The sequence below is a fragment of the Clupea harengus genome, chromosome 25 (assembly GCF_900700415.2).
Source record: "Clupea harengus chromosome 25, Ch_v2.0.2, whole genome shotgun sequence".
Classification (NCBI taxonomy): Eukaryota; Metazoa; Chordata; class Actinopteri; order Clupeiformes; family Clupeidae; genus Clupea; species Clupea harengus.
Window position 1 is genome coordinate 9,517,441 of NC_045176.1, and position 23,979 is coordinate 9,541,419.

The 23,979-nt window shown below is 50.1% G+C and overlaps 1 protein-coding gene across 3 annotated transcripts in view; it reads right to left on the reverse strand.

Moving 5' to 3' along the window:
- The window catches only part of zswim5 (zinc finger, SWIM-type containing 5), a 47,932-nt gene that overhangs the window by 11,949 nt on the left and 12,004 nt on the right, over positions 1 to 23,979 (reverse strand). For all 3 annotated transcript variants that reach the window (XM_031562888.2, XM_031562887.2, XM_012828005.3), the window contains exons 2-5: positions 5,120 to 5,476; positions 2,714 to 2,862; positions 1,621 to 1,771; positions 85 to 261 (exon numbers count right to left, since the gene is read on the reverse strand). In XM_031562888.2, coding sequence (XP_031418748.1) covers positions 85 to 261; positions 1,621 to 1,771; positions 2,714 to 2,862; positions 5,120 to 5,476 — 834 coding nt within the window. The remainder of the gene's footprint in view (positions 1 to 84; positions 262 to 1,620; positions 1,772 to 2,713; positions 2,863 to 5,119; positions 5,477 to 23,979) is intronic.

Sequence of the window (23,979 nt, forward strand, 5' to 3'; positions counted from 1 at the left end):
ACACCTGAGGCCATCTGCTCGACAGAATGACCTCAGGATCCAGGGTTTAGGCGCAAGTGTTCGAGTGTTGAGCTAATCGCTCACCTTGGGCCAGGTTGCTCTGCGGCAGGGCGTTGGTGATGTTGGGCAGCTCGCTCCCGTAGTTGCCGTCCTCCAGGGGGCAGATGTCCATGTCGCTCCACTTCTTCAGCTGCTTCAGCCAGCCGCCCTTCTCCTCGCTCTTGCAGTGGGGGTTCAGCACGATGCACACCCACAAAGCACCTGGGGGGCGGGGGAGGGGGGTTGGCGGGAGAGGACATGTGGTTAGTGCACATCATTCTAACAATCAACCATGCACTTCACTGGGACTTCGGAGGGACTTCACTTGAGCAGTCTGAGATGGAACACCTTGGAATAAATTCAAATCCTTGTACAACAGTATAAACCGCTAGTTCTCAAGTGGACTAAGTAGCTTCGAGGTTCTGACTAAGGCCTAACAGTATATTTGTTTTGAACAAAAAGGCTGAAATATTTAGTCTAGTGGAAGTGTAGCAATACAATACATTATTTGCAGGATTAGCCACACTCTCTGATCCACACATTCTCATCTGTGAGGCTGACACTGACCAGGCTTATGACGGTGACGTCTGTGTTTCCCAAACAGAGTGCAGTTGGGCAGAGAGTGATATTTGGCAGGTGCTGCTGGAATCAGGCAGCCCCATGTCACTGGCAGTGGCGCTCGGCACATCTCTGTAGCTAGGTAACAGATGGCCTAGCCTGCGTTCTCTCTCTCCCCTGTCGCTGTCACATCCAGTTCAGTGTAACAACACTCATTGGCCGCAGGGGGAATCAATGTGACAGGGGGCTCACAACTCCAGCCAATCGGAGGGCTGGGTTACTTTACCTTCAGCTGACGATTGGTTGTTTTTAAGTGGGCGATCGCTAGGAAAGGGGCCGGCCCTTTCTTGGTAAATGAAAGTTAATGGCAGTGATGATGGAGTGCCTGCTCAGTTGACCGCTCCGGGGTTTGGTCTCAGTGGACCAGAGAAGCAGCCGAGGCTTAGCTTTCAAACGAGCCTCCTCAGGATGCGCTCTCATCGACTTCTTTAAATGGCCCCCGATCAATAGCAGAGATCTTGAAAAGCCGATTGATCCGGGGGGCCTTTTCATGACAGTCCAGGCCCCTTCCTCCCAGCGCAGGGCGCCGTCCGCTGTGGGCCACGGCCTGGCCCCATTGGCTGCCATCACAGAGCGCAGAGGAGTTCGGGTCACGTCCACCGGAGGGAGATTACGTCCAGTTCGACCGAGACACCGGCTAACCACCTACACAAAAGTGTGATCAAGGCCAAAGCTTTTGAGCCGCTACGCAACACAAAGTAGCGATGGTAATACCCCCCGGTTCAATTAGATAGTGCTTAGAATCCCGGAATGAGACGATTGACCTGAACACTGGACCAGATGAAGTCTGTCATGAATGACTGTGACTATAAAACTAATTGAAATATGAAGACACAAATTGTGGTTTTATCTACATTAAATAAAAAAAAATAAAAAAATCAACCCTTTTTGGCTATTTGTGCCATACTGGAGAGATTGGTATTGGAGGGCTCCTGTTGACACTGTGGCGGCTAGCTAACCCACCTAGCTCGTCCCAGAGCTGCCGACACTTGTCCGTCATCCCTGTGCCCTGCTGTCTCCACAGTGACAGACGAGGATCGGCCATGAATTGCTCTGTGATGAGGGTCAACATGCGGGCTCCGTTCGAGTCACGCATCCGGAGCATCTCCCGCACCTGGACAGAAACACACACACACACACACACACACACACACACACACACACACACACACAGGATTCAGCAACAGACCAAAACAAAGGACTGGTGATTTTGCACACGTATACTGGGACAAAACACAAGCACACACACACACACACATGCACGCACGCACACGCACACACACACACGTACACACAAAGCATGATACCACGCTCTGAAATGGTGGGCTTTCGCAGTGGAAGGTAGTACACCAACTGAACAAGTCAGATGAAGGCTAGGGTGTCACTATTCATTATTCTAATGGGGCAAGGAGAGAGCAGTGACAGGCTAATCTCGAGGACCAATGGAGATTCAGCAAGCAGAACTAATGATCTAATACCAGTGAGCAGAGATTAGACTGCAATTAGGCACAAAGGCAAAGAGCACAGGCAATATATAGAAGAAGAGGAGGAGGAGGAGGAGGAGGAGGAGGACGGAGGACTAGCGGGCAGGAATTTCATATGCAGAAGATGAAGATATTGTAAGGGCTGAAAACATGTTGTCACGCCGGCGATGGAAAATGAGACGCGGCGTGACATTTAATTAAAACACATTGATTTAAATGGGCCTCCCAGGATTTCATGCTCTCATAATTCATCAGGATGGAACCTTTGGTATTGAGCATTTATTTGACATGCACACTATCCTGCACACACACGCACACGCACACATGTATACACACACACACACACCTTGCCATGTATGTATGGATGTAACTTGCCATGGACACACACTCTTGCACAAATGCAGTGAGACAGCCGTGCTCAAACATACATTTATTAATTTCCCTATTGTCAACACTTCCACTGAACAAATTTAAAAATAGAATAAAAATAATTTACCTAAAACACTCCCCGTCCCCCAACACACACACACGAACACACACACACACACACACACACAGAGAGAAAGACTAACCTTGGCGAACATGGAGTTGAGCTGTTTGCCTGAGCCATAGTAACCTCCTTGGGACAGGAACTGTTTGACCTGCTCCCTGACCTGCTCCTCATCCAGGTGCCAGCAGTTATCGTCATCAATACTGGCCCCAGCTGTGGGATCCGGAGCACCTGCACAAACAAAAAAGAACTCCATTAAAAACCTTTCAGCCACTCTGTAATTCAGTGTGCCCCCTTTCGGACAGCATCAGTGCGATGGATCATTTCAATGCTGTGACACAAGAAGCATGCAGACTGCTTATACACACCTATACATTTAACTTTGACTGTAAACAAACAAAAAAAACATGCACAATGCACATAAACAATCAGCCGGTTTGTAGAAATACAGTTGTGCGTTTTTGTTTTTGTTTTGATGTTTGGTGTGGTGGGGGTTGTTTACGGCTCAGCCCCACTCCTCCTCCGCCAATGATCTAAAGCTAAGAGTGGCAGAGGGTTGGGTGTGTGGAAGCGCCATGTTTTCCACCAATCGCTGGGCTTTATGTGATATAAGTCTTTAGGGATGAGTGCATTTAAGGGCCATTACTTGGGAGGGTGGTCTCAGCACATGTTTGAACCCAATCCTCTTTAGGTTAAAGCTCTCTCTGAACTAGGAGAACTTTTCTGCACGTTGGGAACGTCCTATATCGTGAAAAGACTGGCATCCCGGGTTAAAAGCTCCAACACTTCCTCCCAAACCTGAGACTAACCACAAGCCTTTTTAGTCCCACTGTGCCCTGGCTCTGTGTACAGGTATGCCCGCGTGACGTTGACATTGCTCCGTCCTTGGGCTCTATCGGTCGTTGTGTTTGTGATAAGAGGAGGCATCACAGATAATATCTTAATAGGATCGGGCCGAATTTATATGGATTAAGATCATCTTGCTCATATGACACAGGAGCCTGTGTGTTTGTGTGTGTGTGTGTGTGTGTGTGTGTGTGTGTGTGTGTGTGTGTGTGTACACGGCTAGCTACTGGCCAGGGCGTCTCTGACGGAGAAGCAGCGGCGCATAATAACGCGGTGCGGCCTCAACACGTAGATGAAGCCATTTTCTCCCGCATGCACCGCGGCTAGCAGGGCTAAGCCGAACACGGAACACATGAGTGAGGATGTCAAAGCGACTCTGCCTCTTGTTCGGCCATGCCTCATTAGCGCCTCGTATGACAGAGCGCCGTTTCGGCACGGTTCTTAAAAACATTTTCTCCTAATGACCGTGGAACTCATTACGGGCCCAGCTCTGGTTCCTTTAATCTGCCACGACAGAGAGAGAGAGAGAGAGAGAGAGAGACACCCTTGGGCCAGGAGATCATACGTGCCCATAGGTGGGAGGGCCTGCTATAGGTAGTTCCCTCGTCTCCCTTTGATGCGCTCATTCAAACAACCAAAGCCTTTGCTGGGCCAGGTCTCATAATTCAAATTCCATAATCAAAGCTTAGCCCCTCAGACCCCAACCCCCCCCCACCCCTTACTTCACAACCCAACCCCCCCTGCTGAATGTCACTAATGAGGGCCTCCAGACACTGCAAGCCTGCCGTCTCCATTCAGAAAGGGTCAGGCCACTGAGAGAAAGAGGGGAGCTTCCTTGTTTGAGAGTCAACCCAGATAAATATTTGGAGAGAGAGAGAAAGAAAGATAGAAAGAGAGCGAGAGAGAGAGAGAGAGAGATAGAGAGAGAGAAAGAAAGAAAGAAAGAGAGAGAGAAAGAGAGAGGTGAGCAGATCCCTCCTCTCAATTCCTCTGGATCGGCTCTCGCCCCACAAAACACAGGGATGAGAGCGGGAACTCTTTGAGTGAAAGGAGGTCCAGGCTCTTCCTCTCTCTGCCTCTACCCCTTTCATCGCTCTGTGCTGCTCTCTTTCGCTTTCAAGTCTGTAGAAATGGGGGAGGAAAAACTACACAGAGACTCTGCAGTGTTTGATGCCTCCTGGAGGCTTCAGTGAAACAACAACAGACAAACCTGGCCAGTGGGAGCACAAGGCAAGGTCAAGTGAGGGGAAAAAAATGAATACAAAAAAAAAAAAATAACCGCAACAAAGCTGACTAGGAAGAATAAGCTGGTCTGCATACATGTTCCTGTTGAAGATACATTTGTCAGAAAATTCAAAGACATTTCAGCTCATGAACAGAACAAAAAGCGAAAGGTAAAAGTAAACCAGTCCCACGAGAAGCCTGGCCAAGAGCCCTGGAGCGTGGCTTCTTACGACTGGGCACATTTTCCTATAAACACTTGAGTTCAGGACACGGGGGGAGGAAAAAATAAAATTAAACGAATCTCTCACCCATACGATACCCTGACGACCAGAGTCCCCATGCAGGCATGCTTTACTCAAGTTAGACCTGATTTGGATCACAGTACATTTTCTCCTCTCTCTCTGGCCCCGGGCCTTACCGTGCACTTGGTTGATCTGGGAGTTGGAGGAGAGGATCTCGTCGGCGAGCTTCTGGGCGGTGGGCAGCACCTCGGTGTGGTGCGCGGTGATGAGGTACTGCACCAGCTTCTGCAGCTGGTCGCGGTTCATCTGGAAGAGCGTCTCGGAGATGGGCAGCCGCAGCTTCACCTGCTCCGGTTTGCGGATGCGGTAGAGCGAGAGCGCCACCACGTGCGCGCAGTAGAAGATGTCGCGGTTGCCGCAGCCGCATGTCACCGAGGTGATCTTGCAGCGGTCGAAGCTGATGGCCACGCGGTGGGTGACCTCTGGCTCCGATGCCGTGGCCGGCTCAGTAACCGTGCCGCTGAGGTGGAAACCTGAGAGAGGAAGAGAGAGAGAGAAAGAGAGAGAGAAAGAGAGAGAGAGAGAAAGAGAGGGGTTAGTGAATAGAAGCCGGAGACACCTGGCTCTGGAGGCCCCAACCACATGGCTTGAGGGGAGAGCTAGACAATGCATTTGGATTCAGCGAGGAATTAGATTCAGACTGCAGGAATTGACACATGCTATTCCAAAAGGCTGCATTCTGCAGTTGAGGGGTAGGAGAATGGCAGCTATACAGGTGGCCGAGGGTGGAGCTTGTGTTGTCAAAGAATTAAGTAATCTGACCTGATCCATACATCCCCACAGACTCCTACTTTTCCCTTGGGAACACTGGCCCTGTGTGTCTGTGTACACAAATACACACACACACACACACACACACACACACACACACACACACACACACACACACACACACACACACACACACACACACACACACACACTTCAGGGAAAGCGGACACCGTTTTCCCTGCAGGCTTCCTCTTTGACCCCTTTATGTCTTGCAGTATGGCACTTCTGCGAATCAGACTTTGGGGAAAACCCAGCAGCTACACAGAGAGGCTGCACTACCAGCGGGGGGCCTCCAGGAGGCGCTGCTCAGTGTCCGGCGAATGCTGTCGGCAGTGGCAGGGGAAGCCAGAGAAGCAGCACCGGCGTCAGCACAGGGTGAGGGGTTACAGCGAGGCAGGATGGGAAGGGGGAAGTGTGAGCCAGTCGGCCCAGTGGAGAGGCCTGGCCGCTAAGTCAGTCAGGATGGGCGCCAGAGAGAGAGAGAGAGAGAGAGAGAGAGAGAGAGAGAGAGAGATGAAGGGGGTATGGGGGTTGAGGATTATTCCGTCACACTTTAGTCATAGCTACAACACACACACACACACACACACACACACACACACACACACACACACACACACACACACACACACACACACACACACACACACACACACTAGACAAGAGGGAAATGGGGGTATACAGAGGACTGGCGAAATAGGTTTTCTTTTCTCAATCCTGGACCATGGCACGAGCTCATTGTGTGAGAACACGGAGACGTATGAGTGTATGAATGGCCCTGGAGGAAAGGCGAGGCAGGATCAGGACACGGAGTGGCACAGATGGAGGCCGTCTCAAGTGAGAACATCTCGTCTGGCTTTAGGCTTCCCTGTGCCAATGGCAGCCTACACACTGCTCACAGCCAGTGGGATAACAATGCCTATAGTCCTCTGTGCAGTGATGACCAAGGGCTCCACCAAGCTGATTGTGACCCCACACCCTAACACACAAACACGCACGCACACAGACACAGACAAGAGAATTCCTATGGCGACAGAGGTGCCTAATAAGCATGGGTAAACTGGCTGTTGCCTTGCCAAATCCCACAAAAGGCTTTTCCAGACGAGTTCTTCTGATCAGCTCCACCTCCCCCCTCTCCCTCTTCCCTCTCCCTCTTCCCTCCTCCTCCTCCTCACCCGTCCTCCTCAGGCACCCCTCCCCAGATTTTGCTCCGAAAAGAAATCCGACATCCAATTTACTGCCAAGGCCTTTCAGGCTGAGCCAAAAGCACAGAGCCATCTGATTAAGGGGAGTTTATGGCCATGTCTGTTTTCATTTTGATAAAGGACAGAGGAGGGGAGCGCTGGAGCGCTGGAGCTACCTCCACAAGCCGCACATGACTCACGGCACACACGGTGCACTTCAAAGGGAGAAAACAGGACGCAAACAGAGAGGGGAGTTGGGATGGCTGGGGCTTTCCATTGCTTTCAGGCTCAACTTTTATTTTATTTCACTCTCCCCCCCCCCACCCCGCAAAACAGGAAATGTGCTACAGAAGGTCGAAAATACGCATGTTTTTATCAACAATGATTAACCAAGAATCCATAAAAATGAGCCGAAGCGGGGGGGGGATTTGCATGAGGCGGCCATGCTGTGGCACGGCGAGGATATGGCAGTGAGCGGAGTGAATCATTAAACCGGCGGCCTTGCAGGCCAGCTGCGGGCTACGGCTCTATCCTCCCCGCTCCCCCGCTCTCCGCTCAGGCACGGGAGCAGCTTTGCCTTAGTTCCTGCAGGAAGGGCCCTAATCTCACATTCACAGAAAACTCCTCTATTGTGATGTGGAGAAAAAAAAAACACATTCTGTGCAAAGTGGGGCCCTTGTGAAACTCCTTCAAGCGCAGGCTTGGGTACAAAGAGACCTAACCTTGCCTAGTGAAATCACACAGACACCGTAGCCAGCAGTCCTTTTATGATAACGGGAATAAACCAGGAATGGTGAAGGTTGTCCTGAGATGGGAAAGCCACGGAGCCACAGTTGCCTGTAGTTAGTGAGCAGGACTGCCAGCTAGGGCCTATAGTCCCTCATGCAAGACTACTGAGAAGCACTTGCTGCCCACTGACGTACTGTGCCAGGGCATTCTCTTTGAGAGGGCCTCTGCCGCCGCTAGATGTGGCAGGGAAAAACTGAACTACTTCTCGAGACTTCCCATGGAAATCTTCCCTTACTGAAAGTGTACACAGAACCACAGCAAAGCAATTGAGCACATTCCCTCCTCTTTTAATCTCTGTTAGCCCTGCTAACGGGAAGTGTGTGGCGTAGACGTGCGTTGCGAAACGGCCTGCTAAAAAGCTGCGTGCTCACAGCGGCTCCTCGGAGCTGAGCTGAGATGTGCTGCTCTGAGTCTGGTGCACGGCTGTGCTGACTCACATAGCCTCACCAGAGACAGAGAGGAGAGGAGAGGAGAGGAAGCAGTGTGACACAGAGAGAGGGAGAGAGAGAGAGAGCACAAGAGAGAGGGAGAGAGAGAGCGAGCGCAAGAGAGACAGAGAGAGCACAAGAGAGAGAGAGAGAGAGAGAGAGCACAAGAGAGAGAGCGCGAGCGTAAGAGAGAGAGAGAGAGAGAGAGGGAGCGCAAGAGAGAGAGAGCGCGCAAGAGAGAGAGAGTGAGACAGGGAGCGAAAGAAGATGATGTTGCAACTGGAGCCACACTGAACCCTAGGAGGCCAGGTGACTCAGCAGGGGCCTTTGTGTGCAGCACAGCCTGGCTTACCACACAGCGAAGGATGATACCCCACTTACAGTAATGCTGCGGCAACAATGACCTGGGCTGGGGGCTGGGCCGGCCGTGCCGGCGGATGCTTTCAGCGTTGCTAGGCGAAATCACTTAGCACAGGGAGAGGAAGAGAACGTTTTGTTAGCACTGTGGCTAATGAGACACCAAACACTGAGATGATCGGGTTATTTCAAAAGGGGTTTGGAATGTTATTCAATGAGATGTTACTGTTCTCAAGTCAGTGGGGAGGGTCGTTTGTGAGGTTGTGCATTAAAACAAACTTAATCCAAGAATATGTTATGAGAAAGGTAGGAACACCTGTCTGGCATCAAAAAGAAAAGTTTCAGAGAAAGTCCCAAGGACAGGGCAGCATCACATCCACTTAATACTGCTGCATATGCATGAGAGCCTTGACATTGGCATGGGGACCACAATGCAAATATTCAGCTGTGTGATTAGTCAGCGGTGCACAATGTACACTGCACCAGTGGCCATGTGCAAATGGTATACACACACACACACACACACACACACACACCTCACCTTGAGTCTAATCTGTATTGTTGACCTTCAGGAAATGAATGCATATGCTAAGAACACAATTTCAAGCTGACAGGTATGGAGAACAAGCCACTCTCTCTCTCTCTCTCTCTCTCTCTCTCTCTCTCTCTCTCTCTCTCTCTCTCTCTCTCTCTCTCTCTCTCTCTCTCTCTCTCTCTCTCTCTCTCTCTCTCTCTCTCTCTCTCTCTCTCTCTCTCTCTCTCTCTCCCTCTCTCCCTCTCTCTCTCTCTCCTTCTCTCTCCCGTTCCGTCTCTGACAGTGTGTGTGACAGGGCCTGCTGGCGGGGTTATTGAGGAGGACCCAGGGTCCCCATCAGCTCATATGACAGAAAGAGAGGGAGCCGGAGAGAAAGAGTGCAAGAGGGAGGGAGGGAGGGAGGGAGAGGCAGCTGCCTCTGATGGACGTGAAGAGCCCTGCTCGCCTTTCACCAGTGCCCTCTCTCCTCCTTCTCTCCTCTCCTCCTCTGCCCCCCTTCCTCTACCACTTCTCCTCCTTCTTCTTCCTCGTTGTCTCTCCTCGGCCACCCCCTCTGCCTTGCCTTTTGTTGGGGAGGATATGGAGCTGAATGAATGCCTCTGTCTCCTCTGTGCTGATGCTCTTTTCAGGCTAGCCACACAGAGGACCCCGGCGTGCTGGAGACCAGCAATTTCAGGAGGGGAGGGGGGTGGGTGTGTGAGGAAGCAGGGGGAGGGGGAGAGGGGCAAGGGGCACCCCCAAAGCAGTGTTTGGAGAGAGGGCCCGAGGGAGCGAGGGAGGGCTGTGTGTCGTAAGCAGATGGAAGGGGCTGTGTCACTCACAGTGCAAGACGCCGCGTCAGCAAGGGGGAAGCTCAATGTGGGTCACTCTTCACGCTCACGTAGCAAACACACACACAAATGCACGCACGCACACACACACACACACACACACACACACGCCCGCACGCACAAACACACACACTATGGGTCCTCTTCCTCTGCTGCTTGATTGATTCCTACAAGCACTCTGATTATAGCGTCTGCATAAAGTACGCATGCGCGCACACACACACACACACACACACACACACACACACACCATGGCTGATCCAGTAGGAACTGAGTCACATGCTTGACTGGCTTGTTTAATGTACACATGGCTGCTGTGATAAGGGGTGACATCTGTGTTTAATATATACATGGTTTTTCCAACAAAGCCCCGCTCAGGAAAGAACCGGTCTGGAACGTGAGACACACAGCTACTGCCTGCAGTTCTCTGCTCTGTATACGAGTCAGTCTTAATATCCACATCAACAGTGTCGGAGATCATGAAACACATTCACCTACAATGTGAGAACAAAGGCACACATGTAGCGCGTGCGTGTGTGTGTGTGTGTGTGAGATGAGGGAGACTGCGTGCTGTGTACGGACCGTATGACAGGACTGAACGCTCTCTCAGGAGTCTCTTCCACCCCCTGAGCATTAACGTCTAATGCAACTCATCAACCACCAACCCCCACCCCCACCCCCAACCCCCAAACCCAACCCCCTGGCCTGTTCCAGTGAGATTTTACTGGAGCCCAACATATGGGGGAAGCTGACGAGGGTCGGCCGAGGCGATGCCATAGCAGTTAGGCAGATGTGAGGAGGGCTGTGGGAGTTGCATGCATGTATCATAATTAATCCAAAGCCAATGCAGGCTAATACTCCAGCTCATCCAGGCTTGGGCTTTAGCAGCAGTCATTTGCGCCCCCTTGCGAGCCCCACCGGCCATCTGGCTGGGGTGGGCGAGGACGGCCGAGGCACGGCGTGCAGCGGTGGGGCCTGCGAGAGAGAGACGGGGCCCGAGGCAGCGGACAGAGCTAGGAGGACAAGAGGAGCGGAGAGGTGCGGAAAACGAGAAGACGGAGGAGAGCACACCCCCTCTATCTCTCAATTCATTCATTCACTTCATTCAGGTCCCTCTCTCCCTCCCCTCTCCTTCTCCTCCCCTCCATCTCTGCAATGGCACCATCTGCTGCTCCTGCGTGGCTCCACCCACGCGGGTGCCAGGGCAGCCAATCAGAGCGCTGCTCCCTCCCTGCCCTTAAACATTAGCCTCTAATCAGCCATGAAGGGACTGAGAGAGCAGCGGCTTCAGACACAAGAGGCCTTGCCCCCGCCACCCCTTTTCCTCTCCTTACCCCTCCCTCTCTCTCTCTCCCTCCCTCCCTCTCCCTCCATCTCTTTCTGACTCCCCATCTTCCATCTGTCCCGGCACCAATACGGTTAACACCCCGTGCATGCCCCTCCCCGACCCCCCTTCTCTATCTGCACACAGCAGACATGCATATGTAGAGGGCGACACACACACACACGCGAGCGCACGCATGAACAACAAAACAAAACAAAAAAAAGCCAGAGAGCAGGAGCAGGAGCAGGGATACGGGGGCCGGCGCGGCGCGATAAAGAATGGAGTTCTGATTGATTCATTTATGATGTCTCTCAAAACGCCCCGAGCTCCCCGTTTGTTCGTTCATTTCGCACGCTCGCTCGCTTCGTTCGCCCCATTCGTTTGGGGAGCCATTTGTCATGATCACTCCCAATTGATTTCTGATGTGGTGAACGGTAGAGTGCAGAGAAAGAGAAAGAAAGACAGAGAGAGAGAGAGAGAGAGAGAGAGAGTGGTGGGAGGAGAGTAGAGGAGGGGAGGGTTCAATCATCTCCCTTTTCTCTTTAAACTACCCCACTGCCACAATCACCATCACAACACCTTTCTGCCCTACTCTCAAACAGTGGGGATGACTTGCATAGAAAGATGCATCAGGGGTTTTTCTTCCTTCGTGTCGACCCACCCCACCCCTCCCCTCCCCTCCCCTTCATCCGACCATGAGATGCGTGTGCATTGTGCATGGGGAACAGAGAGGCTAAATGAATAGCAGGCGTAATCACATCGCATCAGGGTGAAAAGGCCTCACAATGCAGTGGGAGCGGACGCAATCTGGCCCTTCTGTGCACAAGGGCCTTCAGAGCAAAAAAAGCCCTATGGGCCTCAGTTCCATGACGAGCAGAGCAAAAAGCCCTATGGGTCTCAGTTCCATGACGAGGGCCTTAGGAAAAGCAGACAGACAAAAAAGGATGAAGAGCAAGGAGGGAGAGGATGGTGGTGGAAATGAAAACGCAGGAGGAGAGATCAAATGAACTAGAGACTTTGGACTGGCACAGATGTGCTGCTCCAGATAAAAGCAGAGACACTTGAAACGCTGTGCTAAGGAGAGCACAGAGCAGGGGATGGGGGGATGCTGTAAGTGGGATTTCCTTTCATTGTTATTTTCTGATGCTTGTGATGCACCAAGGTCTTGGGTCTTGTCCTTAGAGGGGAAGAAAAGACCACTGCAAAAACAGAGCCGATTGTAAATATCCCTCCCTCTCCCTCACCCGGTGTGCAATGGGGGCAGCGTTTCCCTGGGCTGCGACGCGCCACATCTACACCGAGTTGTGCTACATACAGCTGGGAAAAATAGCACGCTCCATATTTTTGCTTTCAGAAGACATACACGTACTCTTTCTATGCGAGCAGCCTGCGGACCCAATAGTAATGAGAATCAGCTTTCCAAAACTGCTAATTTGAAAGGACATACATGTCTGAGAGGATTCCTGTCAGAGCCCTCCAGACACACCACCCTTCATCACGGACATGTTGCACAAGGGGACTGCTGGCTTTCCCCAGACTATGTCGTCTTTGTCCCCTGGACCTTAAGAAAGCCAGCAGTTAGCTATCAGGCCATTGGGCCGGCTAAGAGAACGTGACAGCTTTAAAAGGTCACCGGTCGGTATTTATCCCCTCACTTTGCCACGGACCATCCCAGAAAACAGCCTCACTACACCACTTGTCAAGCATTTCAACTCTGCCCTCACTAGAACCGATTGTACTGCCCCAAAGCACCTCACTCGTTGGCTGTGCCCCCTAAACTTCCATGGCGTTTTTTGGCCCTTTGCCGTCCCGTCTCCTCAGACATGTGAAAGATTCTGCTTAATATGCGGGCATGTACAAACCATCTGCTTGCCTGCGTTTGACAAGGAGCCGTCCGCGGGACACAATGCCTCCTTTAAGCTCTGCACGTTTGTTCTGGAGGCACGGTCTGTGCCACTCGATAAGTGCGTTTTAAGAGGCTTATATTTCCTGAGTCACATTAAACAAAACATAACAAAACAAAGCTCAATCAGTGTGTGAAGACTGAAAGGGAGGGAGGGATGGGCGTGAGAGAGACGGCATTTGAGTAACAGACAGGGACTTTTGTTTTCATTTGAACTTGTGCATGACAAATCTGCAGCTACCGCTTCGTCTGTGTAGCATACTAGCACTCAGCTAGAAAGAAAGAAAGGATAAAGAGAAAGAAAGAAAGAGATATACTAAAGTTCAAACAAACTGCCTGTGTACTTGAAACACACTAGCACAAGGTTAAGAAAAGTCAATATGTGCTCTGGGGCTGCTCCCAGTAGTGCTGCCTCCCTGCTATTTCCTCCTCCCCACCATGGAAACCATAAACTCCTCATTGTCTTCTCATCTCCAGCCAAGATGCTAGTCAAACAGACAATGTAATCTGCAGCACCTTCAGTCCACGCAGCAACTCCCAGTGATGGTTTTCTCCCCCATCAAATGCCTATCGAACCAGGCATAGCATATGGACTAGAACAATAAAAAACACATAATGGGGTGGAGGGAGAGAGAGCGTGAGCACAAAAGACCCAAGCCAACAGACACCAACAGCTCCAGTCTTGCATGCATGATGGCGACGAAGAAAAACCCTGAAGGTGTGCTAAACAAAAAGCGGGAGGCAAGGGAGAAGAAAATCAGCTGAAGCGGCAATGGTGGCATCTCTAATTACCCCAACTCCTCCTCCTTCTGGCTTATACCCCCCCCCCCTATTCCGCCTCCCATTCCAAAAATACTCCTCCATTGTCTTAGCAGTCCTCTCCACCACCACCTACCCCCACCCCCACCCAAACACCTCATCCACAGACACGCTGTGCTATTGGCTAGGATATACCCATTAGCCTAGCTTCAGCCGCTAGGCTAACCCCATCGTTGCTGTCTTAATCTCACCCTGACCTGCTTTGCTCCTCTCGCGCCGGCTGCCCACTGGGCCCGCCGTTCACAGGGCCCCCTTTGTTCTCCAAGCGGGGCTGTCTAGGCCTCAGGCAGGGGCCTGGCCTGGCCATTGTTGCCCACAAAGAGTGAACAGCAGTTAGCGGGCGTCAGCTTGGAGGCAGGGGCCTGAGCGACCGCCGACCACTGCTGGGAGAAGCCAGGGGGAGAAAGAAAGAGAGAGGCTCTGGGAAAGGGAGAGACAGCGGAGGGCAGAAATGAGATCGGAGACGGCCGGAGCAAAGGGGTGGAAGCTGGGATGGCACAGGAATTGATGGTGGCCTGATTTTACCTCACGGTCAAACAGCCAGGGCCAGGGGTGGAACTGAATGCTGTTTTTTTAGTGTAGGGCAGCGAGGCTCTTTTTAGGCACCAGATGCTCTGAAAAGCCGGTGTGTGACAAGTACTTAAAATCTGCAAAAGCTTCCAGATTCAAACCGAATATGTGGGGTTGGAAAAAAGAACCCAGCAAACAAATAATCAATTAACCCTCACATATGCATCTATTCTCTCTCTCTCTGTCTGTTTGTCTGTCTCTCTCTCTGTCTCTCTCTCTGTCTGTCTCTCTGTCTGTCTCTCTCTCTCTGTCTCTGTCTGTCTCTCTCTCTCTGTCTCTGTCTGTTTGTCTGTCTCTCTCTCTGTCTGTCTCTCTGTCTGTCTCTCTGTCTGTCTCTCTGTCTGTCTCTCTGTCTGTCTCTCTGTCTGTCTCTGTCTGTTTGTCTGTCTCTCTCTCTCTCTCTCTAAGAGGTAGCAGTGAAAAAACAAAGCTGCCTAAAAGAGACTGTGCAGATGGTCAACAAGCATCGCCCTGAACGGTCGATACAAGCATTTAATGACAAGGTGGACACACACACACACACACACACACACAAACCTACTGAACTCCTTCCAACAGAACACTTGACCAGCTTAATTTCAGTGGGTACAAAAACAACCGTGAATGCTAAGCTAGGTGAATGCTAAGCTAGGTGAATGCAGATCAATCATTTGAATATCTCTCTTTGTATGTAAAGCAAACTTTTCAAAGGACCAGTTGACAGTTTTATTTTTTGGTAATCCTTGGAATAAGTGATTAAAAAAAACCTTTTTTCTTTTTTTTTTAGTGTGGATGTATTGAGGCCCAGTGTTGACACATGTGCTTGCATACAGAATAATAGGAAATGCTCAGTAAACAATACAACACAATGCACTTTAGCTGTGCTCTGTGTACAAAGAAAAGGCCCACTGCCAGACAGCCATTCATCCAAATGGCCCTGAAGCTCTCAAAAGAGCAGCTCACCAATGACAACCACTCTACGGCATGCTCAGAGGGACACACAAGGCCAGCACACTCAATAGTCTATTTTAAACATTTTGATTGAAAGACTCACTCAAGGCGGACACAAAGAAAACACACTGTCAATTCAAGGAGAATTTAAACTGTGGAAAGAAGAAAACACTCTCCAACGAGAGATGAAATAAATCCATCCAAATCCATTCTGTTTTTAATCCATGTAAAAATAAAAAATTTTAAAAAAAAAAGGTTGTCTTTCCACCACCACTTCCAGAAAAACCTGAGGGAAAACCGAACAATTCAGAAGAAGAGCAAACACATCAGAACATGTCCAGTGGTTGGTGGTTGGAGCCAGACAGAAACTGTGTGTCATCAGGGTGTTAGCACAGAGAGGCGGGCAGGGGGGGGGGGGGCATTCAGTAGTCTACTCACCACGGCTAGCTGCTTGTATTGACAGAGCCAACACAAAAAAACAATGGAGGGGATAGGATAGACAAGGGGTTGGGAGAGAAGCAGAGTGCTATAACAACAATGATGCAAGCTATACTGCTAGGCGTACGTATAGGCCGGGCGAATGGTGCTGGGAAAGCAAAGCGCTTCTCATGTGGAAAGAATTACCGATCTGATCCATCGCTTAGCTGCATGGAGCATGGAGCATGTAACCTGCGCTCTCTTTCTCTCACTCAAAACCACACACACACACACACACACACACACACACACACACACACACACACACACACACACACACACACACCTGCAAACTAACAGTTCTACACAGCCTTGTGGAGGAGGCTGGACACCCTCAAAAGGGATATTGATACAAGTGCTTTTCTGATGGCCTTTGGTTGGCGGCTTTGGAGTAGGTTTTCCACTGTCTTGGCTTGTCTCACAATGGCAGCTTGATTGCTAAGTATGGTCCTTATCTTTGGGAGTTCTAGTATAAGAAGAAAAGGTCATCAGTGACGGCACTTAAAAGGAACATTATGCGCATTTAAGCACTGCTCCTGGTAGCGCTGGAAAGCTGTATGCATATTCATGGCCTGGCCTCCAACCCTGATGGAGAAGGCGACCTGAGGGGGGAGCATGGACGAGGCTTCGGCCAACAAGCTTCGAGCACAGAGTTTTTTTTTGCTCTCCGCTGGACTGTATAATGAAGCTGCTTTAGGCTAGCAAAGTAAAAAAGCATAAACCCGATGGGGGGTCCTTATCGCAGAAATGAAACAGAAAGATCCGGAAAACTTCTGCCTAATTCCCGTGCCTTTTATCTTTTTTAATGTTGCGTAATTGAAAAAAAAAATAAACCTGGATTTAAGTTCACAAAAAGACCTGACAGTGAAGTGCAACAACAGCACAATGCTAATAATGTGGGCGGTGTGTTGGGCTTTGAGGCTCATCTGCAGCACACACACACACACACACACACACACACACAAACAATGGGCACATCATTCTTTCTCTCTTTCTCTACATCAAGGTCGTTGGAGAGATGTGGGGGCAATAACAGCACATGCAGAAAGAAGAGGAGCTGTGAATACAGAATGTTGGAAAAGAAAACAGTCACACACACACACACACACACACACACACACACACACACACACACACACACACACACACACACACACACACACACACACACACACACACACACACACACACACAAAAGCCCATGATCATGCCTGTGCCAGCTGCACCCGACTCCTGTTGGCAACGGGACCCGCAGCGATGGCTCTGACATGCACCACGTGGCAGGCCTCTGCTGGTAAAGCCCACCTCCACTGGTAGCAGGAGAGACGGAGAGAGAAAGGGTAAGAGAGAAAGAGAGAGAGAGAGAGAGAGAGAGAGAGAGAGAGAGAGAGAAAAGAATGCAGCAAAAGAGAGAGAAGGGTAGAAAAAGCCAAGCTAGCAGAAACAAAGCATAACACAGAAGAGAGCACAGAAGCACGGGCTATGAAGGAAATAGAGTGAAGAGAAAGAATAACAAAGACACAAACGGAGGTCTGGTGAGAGTTTTTCCCTCCCGGGCTGACTGACCGAGTGGTCCAAGCCGAGGAGCGCAGGAAGACATGTGTGCCGCCGCACAGCTCTGTGTAGAGGCCTGCTGATTAAAGGCCTCAGCAGGACCTGGAGGAGCCGCACATAAAACAAACACCGCTCACTACAAACACGCACGCACGCACGCACGCACGCACGCACGCACGCACACACACGCACGCACGCACGCACACACTCTTCTCCCTCCTGCAAGACAAGCCGTAGAAGTGAGACTAGAGACATGCACGCCCCACTCAGAAATGTCCACCATGCCCAGCCGGCTCACAGGGTCTGAGGTTACAGCATACGAGAAGAGCAGCTCAGAGTGCTGGCGCACACACACACACACACACACACACACACACACACAAAAGGGCAAGCTAGCAGCATCAGTGTAGCTTTCCGGGAGACTTAGGTCATGTGACGCAGGTCTGGCTCGTTCTGAGAGCCGGGCTGCAGATCTGCCGTACAGGTGAACCGAAGACGGGGGCACTGAGAATAGCCACTCGTATTGATTCGGATGAAGAGAAGCCAGCAGGTGCCGGCTAAAAACTGATTCCCCTAAATGGATCGTGTGGAGGCAGGGGGAGAACTCTGTGACACGAAAGATCACAGACATACAGCGTTTTGGATTCTCTCTCTCTCTAAATAACTACTACACGGAAAGAGGGAGGTTCACTTTACGAATAGAGAGAAAGAAATGGAAGGCTGGAACTGCATGTGGAAGACTGGAATGGAATGAATAACAAACATGAAAGGGAATTTTCATCTTTTAATATGATGCCAAAGTGCAAAACAAAGTCCCATCAGTACACTGGACAGCAGAAAAGAGGGTGAGAAAGAGAAAGAGGGAGGGGGAGAAAAAAACAGAGGGAGGGGTAGAGGGAGAAAGAGACAGACACAGAGACTTAGAAACATGGATCTTGAGTGAGTCAGGGGGAATCGACTGCCAAGGCCCAATAGTCTCAGGCAGGGGGCTCAGGATGGTTGGACACCCCCCTACCCAGGGCCACGTGCCAAACATAATGACCTACACACAACTGGCATGGCACAGAGAAGCTGTGTGTGTGTGTGTGTGTGTGTGTGTGTGTGTGTGTGTGTGTGTGTGTGTGTGTGTTTGTGTGTGTGTGTGTGAGCAAGAGAGGGAGATGGTCTATCCAAGGAGGAGGGGTGTCCAATGGAATGCGTACTTGAATTCTATGGGCACGCTGCCTCGCTCACCACAGCAACAGAGGGAGAAGTGTGTGGACTTCACAGAAACAGAGAGGGAGGGAGAGAGAGAGAGGGAGGGAGGAGGGGAGAAAGACATCAATGGAGAGAACTGGGCACTGGGCCAAGCTCCAGCATTACAATACTGGAGGGGGGAGAAGGGATAAAAAAAGAAAGAATAGAATGAAAAAAGAGAAGTGGTGGAGATGGGAGGAGAGGCAGCAAGCTAGTCTGACATGTTTCCAAGGGTGAGGGCAATTCAATTATCACAGAGGAGTTGAAGGTGCAATGGAGCTTCTCTAGAGGGATGGGGTAGTGCTGACGAGAGTAGAGCATCTACACACCACCAAGAGGAGAACGAGCCAGCAGGAGAAGAGTAGAGAGAACCTAGCAATAAACAAGGGCGGGATATGGAAAGAGCAAAGGGAAAAAAAAACAGGAAAGTTAAAGAGTGAGGGAGAACGAGTGTGAGAATAGGCAGAGTAACATGTTAACAAGATAAGATGGAGGGAGTGAGAGGAAAGATAGAGAGAGAGTGATTCTAATGTAACTCTTGAGTTGTGGACATCCACAGAACTTTATCTGACTTGACTGGTCCCTGCATACATTCAAATCTTTAAGATAAGCAAATCGCTTCAACTGTCATTTCAACAGTACCCAGAGTGAATTCTATTGTGACAATGATTTACATGGGGACTGTTGCACAGCAACCGTGTCGGTGGTCTATTCACACAAAAGTACCAAAACAGGGCCAGAGAGTATCATGATTATTTATGGTCACAGGTGCTTTGTGGACGTCTGTTAATATTCAGAGAAATTCGCCATAAACTGTCTGAAAGAACTAAACAGGATAGTTAAAGAGTTATCCCTCACATGCTCCAGAAAGTTACACAACACATACTAAGGACCTAAATGAGGGGCCAATGATATTGGCTTACTCATTCTACAAAAAAAAAACTACAAAGATGGCCAACCGAGTGGCCGCTACAACTATCTACCTCCACACTAGTCGAGGCTCATGAGGCAATCTGTTGTGCCGCTTTCTGCTGGAGAAACAAAGTGTAAGGACCTGCGCTGGTGCCCTCCACAGATCATTCGTCTCTATCTCTCTCTGATTATCTGGACAGGGCCTGAGTAATGGCCACCCCATTGAACTCTGAACCTCCTGATCGTTAACATGAATCTTCATTGGCAGGGCGCTGGTTGTTCTTGTGTCCTTGAGCATAACACTCGTGGCATCTTTCTAGAGAACCAGGAGACATCCACTTCGCAGAGAGAGGCCGCTCCACCATCACTGTCCGAATATAGAGCATCGGGCTTCACATTCACAGGGTGCGCTCTCTCTCTCTCTCCAACCCGGCCCATCATCATGATCTGCCTGCGAATCCATCTAATGCCAACGGGAACGTGGGCAGGGTCGTAACACACACACACGCACGCACGCACGCACGCACGCACGCACGCACGCACGCACGCACGCACGCACGCACGCACCCAGCCCTCCCTCACTCACTGAGCCCATCCCAGCTTTTGAGCCTCCTTGCCTGGCCTCATTTTGTCGCCCCCCACCCCCACTCTTCAAATCCCCACATTGCCCGTCCATTGTCTTCGGGAGCTTCACTTGGCTTCGCACAGCACACTGTGCATCTTGAATGTGCAGGAGGCTAATCCCGTTACATAGGGGCTAATAATAAATGAATAAATGAAAAGCCAGTTAGCCTCGACAGAAGGGAGCCAGCGTGGGTGGGTGTTGTTGGGGAAGGGAAGGGAAGGGAAGGGAGGGGTGGGGGGAGCTGGATAAGACATCGGCGGAAGGGGCTTTCTGGGGACCAAGGATGTTACTGTGCCTTGGTACACCTCGTACCCACATCCTTGCCATGTGCAGAGGTGTAATTTGTGCAGTTGTCCCCTTTTAAAAAGTTGCCCCAGGGACGAGGGAAGGTTTTAATCAGTGCCGTGCACGCAAAGGCAGATCCATCAGATATGCTAATCAGAGATCTTACCTGAACAAATACCCTCAAGAGCAGTCTCATCCATCATAATTGGGAGAGGCCTCATTAATAATGCAAGGCATGGAGGGCGTAGATGGAGGGATATTAATTGAGGGGTGCAAGGAGAGACGGGGGCCCTGGCAATCCTATTGTCACTAATGGAGCAGGGTAATGGAAGGGCTTGTTCATTCATCGAGAAAAAAACTGGGGGGAAAAAAATCCATCCATTTACGCCGAATCAACACACCAGCACTACTGGTCCTATTTCAGGAAGAGTGATTTTTTTATGGAGTCATACTTTAAAACATGCTGAGTATGTTTTCACTGGTCACGAATAAAGGCTCAACATGACTGAGGGCTCCCCCTCGAAGGGCAGAATCTAATGAAAACCGTAAATCTCAGAATAAGGCCAATTGTCCATAGAGAAACATATTTGTTCACTTACGAACACCCACATCCTGACCTCAATTTAACCATCTGTGGAGTGAAAAGCAGACCAACCCCCAACACACACACACACAGACACACACACCACCAATGTGTCAGTGGCGCATCCAAATCAGTCCCAGACAACGACAATAAAAAAACGTTCCACTCCGCAACTTTCGCCAAGAGTTGCCTATCCATTATTATATTTGAAACCACTTTTGGTTCAGGCCCATAATAGCAGTCCAATCCACCTCGGCTGAGACTCGACATCAGGCTTTGAAGTTTGGGGCATAAAGCCTGCCTGCAACACAAAAAGGCTTCTAGGTTTTCAGCTGAGGGGAAATTGAGAGGCAGACGTCCATTGTGGAGATCTGTTGACTTCAAAGCCAGGGTGTGTTTATGACACATGTGTACCATTTGAATTGGACAGAGTCAGAAGAGCCTCTAGCCCCCTGAGGGAGGGGAAGAGAGAGAGAGGGGCGACGGAGAGAGAGAAAGAGAGGAAGGAGAGCCCCCCTGAATGGCAGACGCATGTTCCAGTGATGTCAGAGGAGATGCACGAGCAGTATTGTGGGAGTAGAAAGACACTAAGGAAGTGAGGGAAAGGAAAAACCCATTACTTTGTCTGGCTTTTTTAAAATGTCTACCCTTTCTTTTGGAGTAACAAAAAAAAAAAAAAGGCTAATAATGAAATAAGTCTCACCATCACCATCGCTCAAGGTGACAAGACGGGTTATTCTCCTACGACGTGAGTTTTCAGTGCTTATCCTTATGGCTTTCATGCATTCCAGACTCTCTCTGTTCGCCTCTGTGGACAGGGCATGGTAAAGACCTGATGACATGGTCCAGTAGTCCAGAAAGCCCCGTAGCCTGAAGTGACTGACCATCCTTGGGGGGTGTTCCCGGCATAGAGCTTTTTTTTAAATCGGATAAGTATAGAGGTCTGACTATCTAGCTTTCAAAGCATGTCACAAACCTCCATTCTCAAACTGCAATTGTGAGGACACACTCGCTTTCATCTGAGAAACGGCCAGATGGAGTCTCACCATAGACTCACAAGAACCCAGACAGAGAGAGAGAGAGAGATAAAGCGCTTTGCGAAGAGGATACTGAGAGACGAACAGAGTTCACATGCACCCTCGTCATGGGAAGCTAAATGACTCGATCACCATACTGAAGATCGGTGGGGATCAGGTGATTCATACGTCGCATTCAGCCACACGGCAGAATGAGCTGCTGAACACCACCACGCTTCCTGCCCAGCTCGTGGAAGTAACACCACGTGCTAGTGTGATGACCACAAACAGGCTCATCTGTAAACATGAACTGCCAGGGCTATGGCACAGCTCAAGTGAAACATCAAGTCTCGAAGCTTATGCAGTCACTTTCTTGACAGTGCAAAAAAGGAAGTGACCCAATCCAGACTGATACCAGTCTGCAGTTTTTCACGACTCTTTGCAGTCTCATCTAATAGCAGTGTTTAGGCCTTGTTTTCTTCCTTGTTCTTGGTCTTTACCTCTCCATGCTAGGACTCCTGAGGTAGACCTACGAACGAAGCGGAGAGAGAGAGCGACAGAGGAGAGAGAAACAGAGGGAGGAAAAGAGATGGAGGGGAGCAGTGGCCGCGCCAGATGAGCATCCATAAGGGCCGTCTCGCTGTTGGGCCGGGAATGCTAATGAGAGACCGAGACTCCAATCACACTGAATTATCCCAGAAAGGCCTCTTCAATCACGCACTGATTTACCCTGCTGACGTTCTTTTCTCTCTCTCTCTCCTCCGCTTTTTTCCCCTCCCCTCCCTTCCCTTCCTCCACACCCCTACCTCCCTCTCTCTCTCCCTCTCTCTCTCTTTCTCTCTCTCTCTTTCTCTTTCCTTTCTGATCCTCTTTCCACCCCTCCCACTCCTACAGCAGATGAAAAAAGCGAGAGACCAGGGAGGGATGAAAGGTAGCTGGGTCATGAATATTCCCTTAAATCACTCTCTAAATGAAGCCTGTGTGAGGCAGGCGGGCGGGCGGGCGGGCGGGCGGGTGAGTGGACACCTGTTTTCAGGGCTGGGTGGCTTGCTAGCTGGCAGTGATGAGGCGAGGGCCACAGCCATTGCCTTTCATTAGCAGGCCTTTGTGCTTTCCTGTCACGGCCACAATGATCCACCATTTACTGATGATGAAAATAAATTGTGTACCTGCCTGTAATACAGCAACATCCAGATTAGATATCTTGCGGGGGTTGGGCAGAGGGGGGGTTGGGCAGAACTAGACAAAAGCTATTGTTGAGCAATAAGTATGGCGTTACTGCAACAAATGGCTGTATAGGGGAGAGAAAAACAATTCGCTCTGGAAGAAACAAGAGTTGGTTTGTTTAAATGTGAGGTATAGCGCAGCCATTCAGTAAGTAAATAGCTAATGCAGTCTCAAGCCATCACAGTTCTTTTATTACATTTTCCTGAGAGCAACAAAAGATGCACTCAGACGATTGCTGCTTCCCTGCACTTTAATTTGAATAAAAGACATAGCTCTTACCCTCTACTGCAAAAGTACATTATAAGTTGGTATTCTTAGGGTAAAAGATTAGTCAAAGACAAAACCCATTACATGAAAAGTAAAATTGTAGGATTTTTTTTCTGAGAGAGAGAGAGGGATCAGATAGGCCTACAGTTTAATTGTGGCTTTCATCTGTTGTGCTTTAAAGCCATTGTTGCTGGGTGTATTTTTTGTACTCCACCGATAAGGCTGAGCACTTTCAATACTGATTTACACTTTCAGACGCCACACTGTCTCATCCTGCTGCCGCAGCAGAAAAAGTGCTTAGTGTTCACAGCCAAAGGAGGCGAAATTAAACTTGGGCAATTTGAATTTAAAATC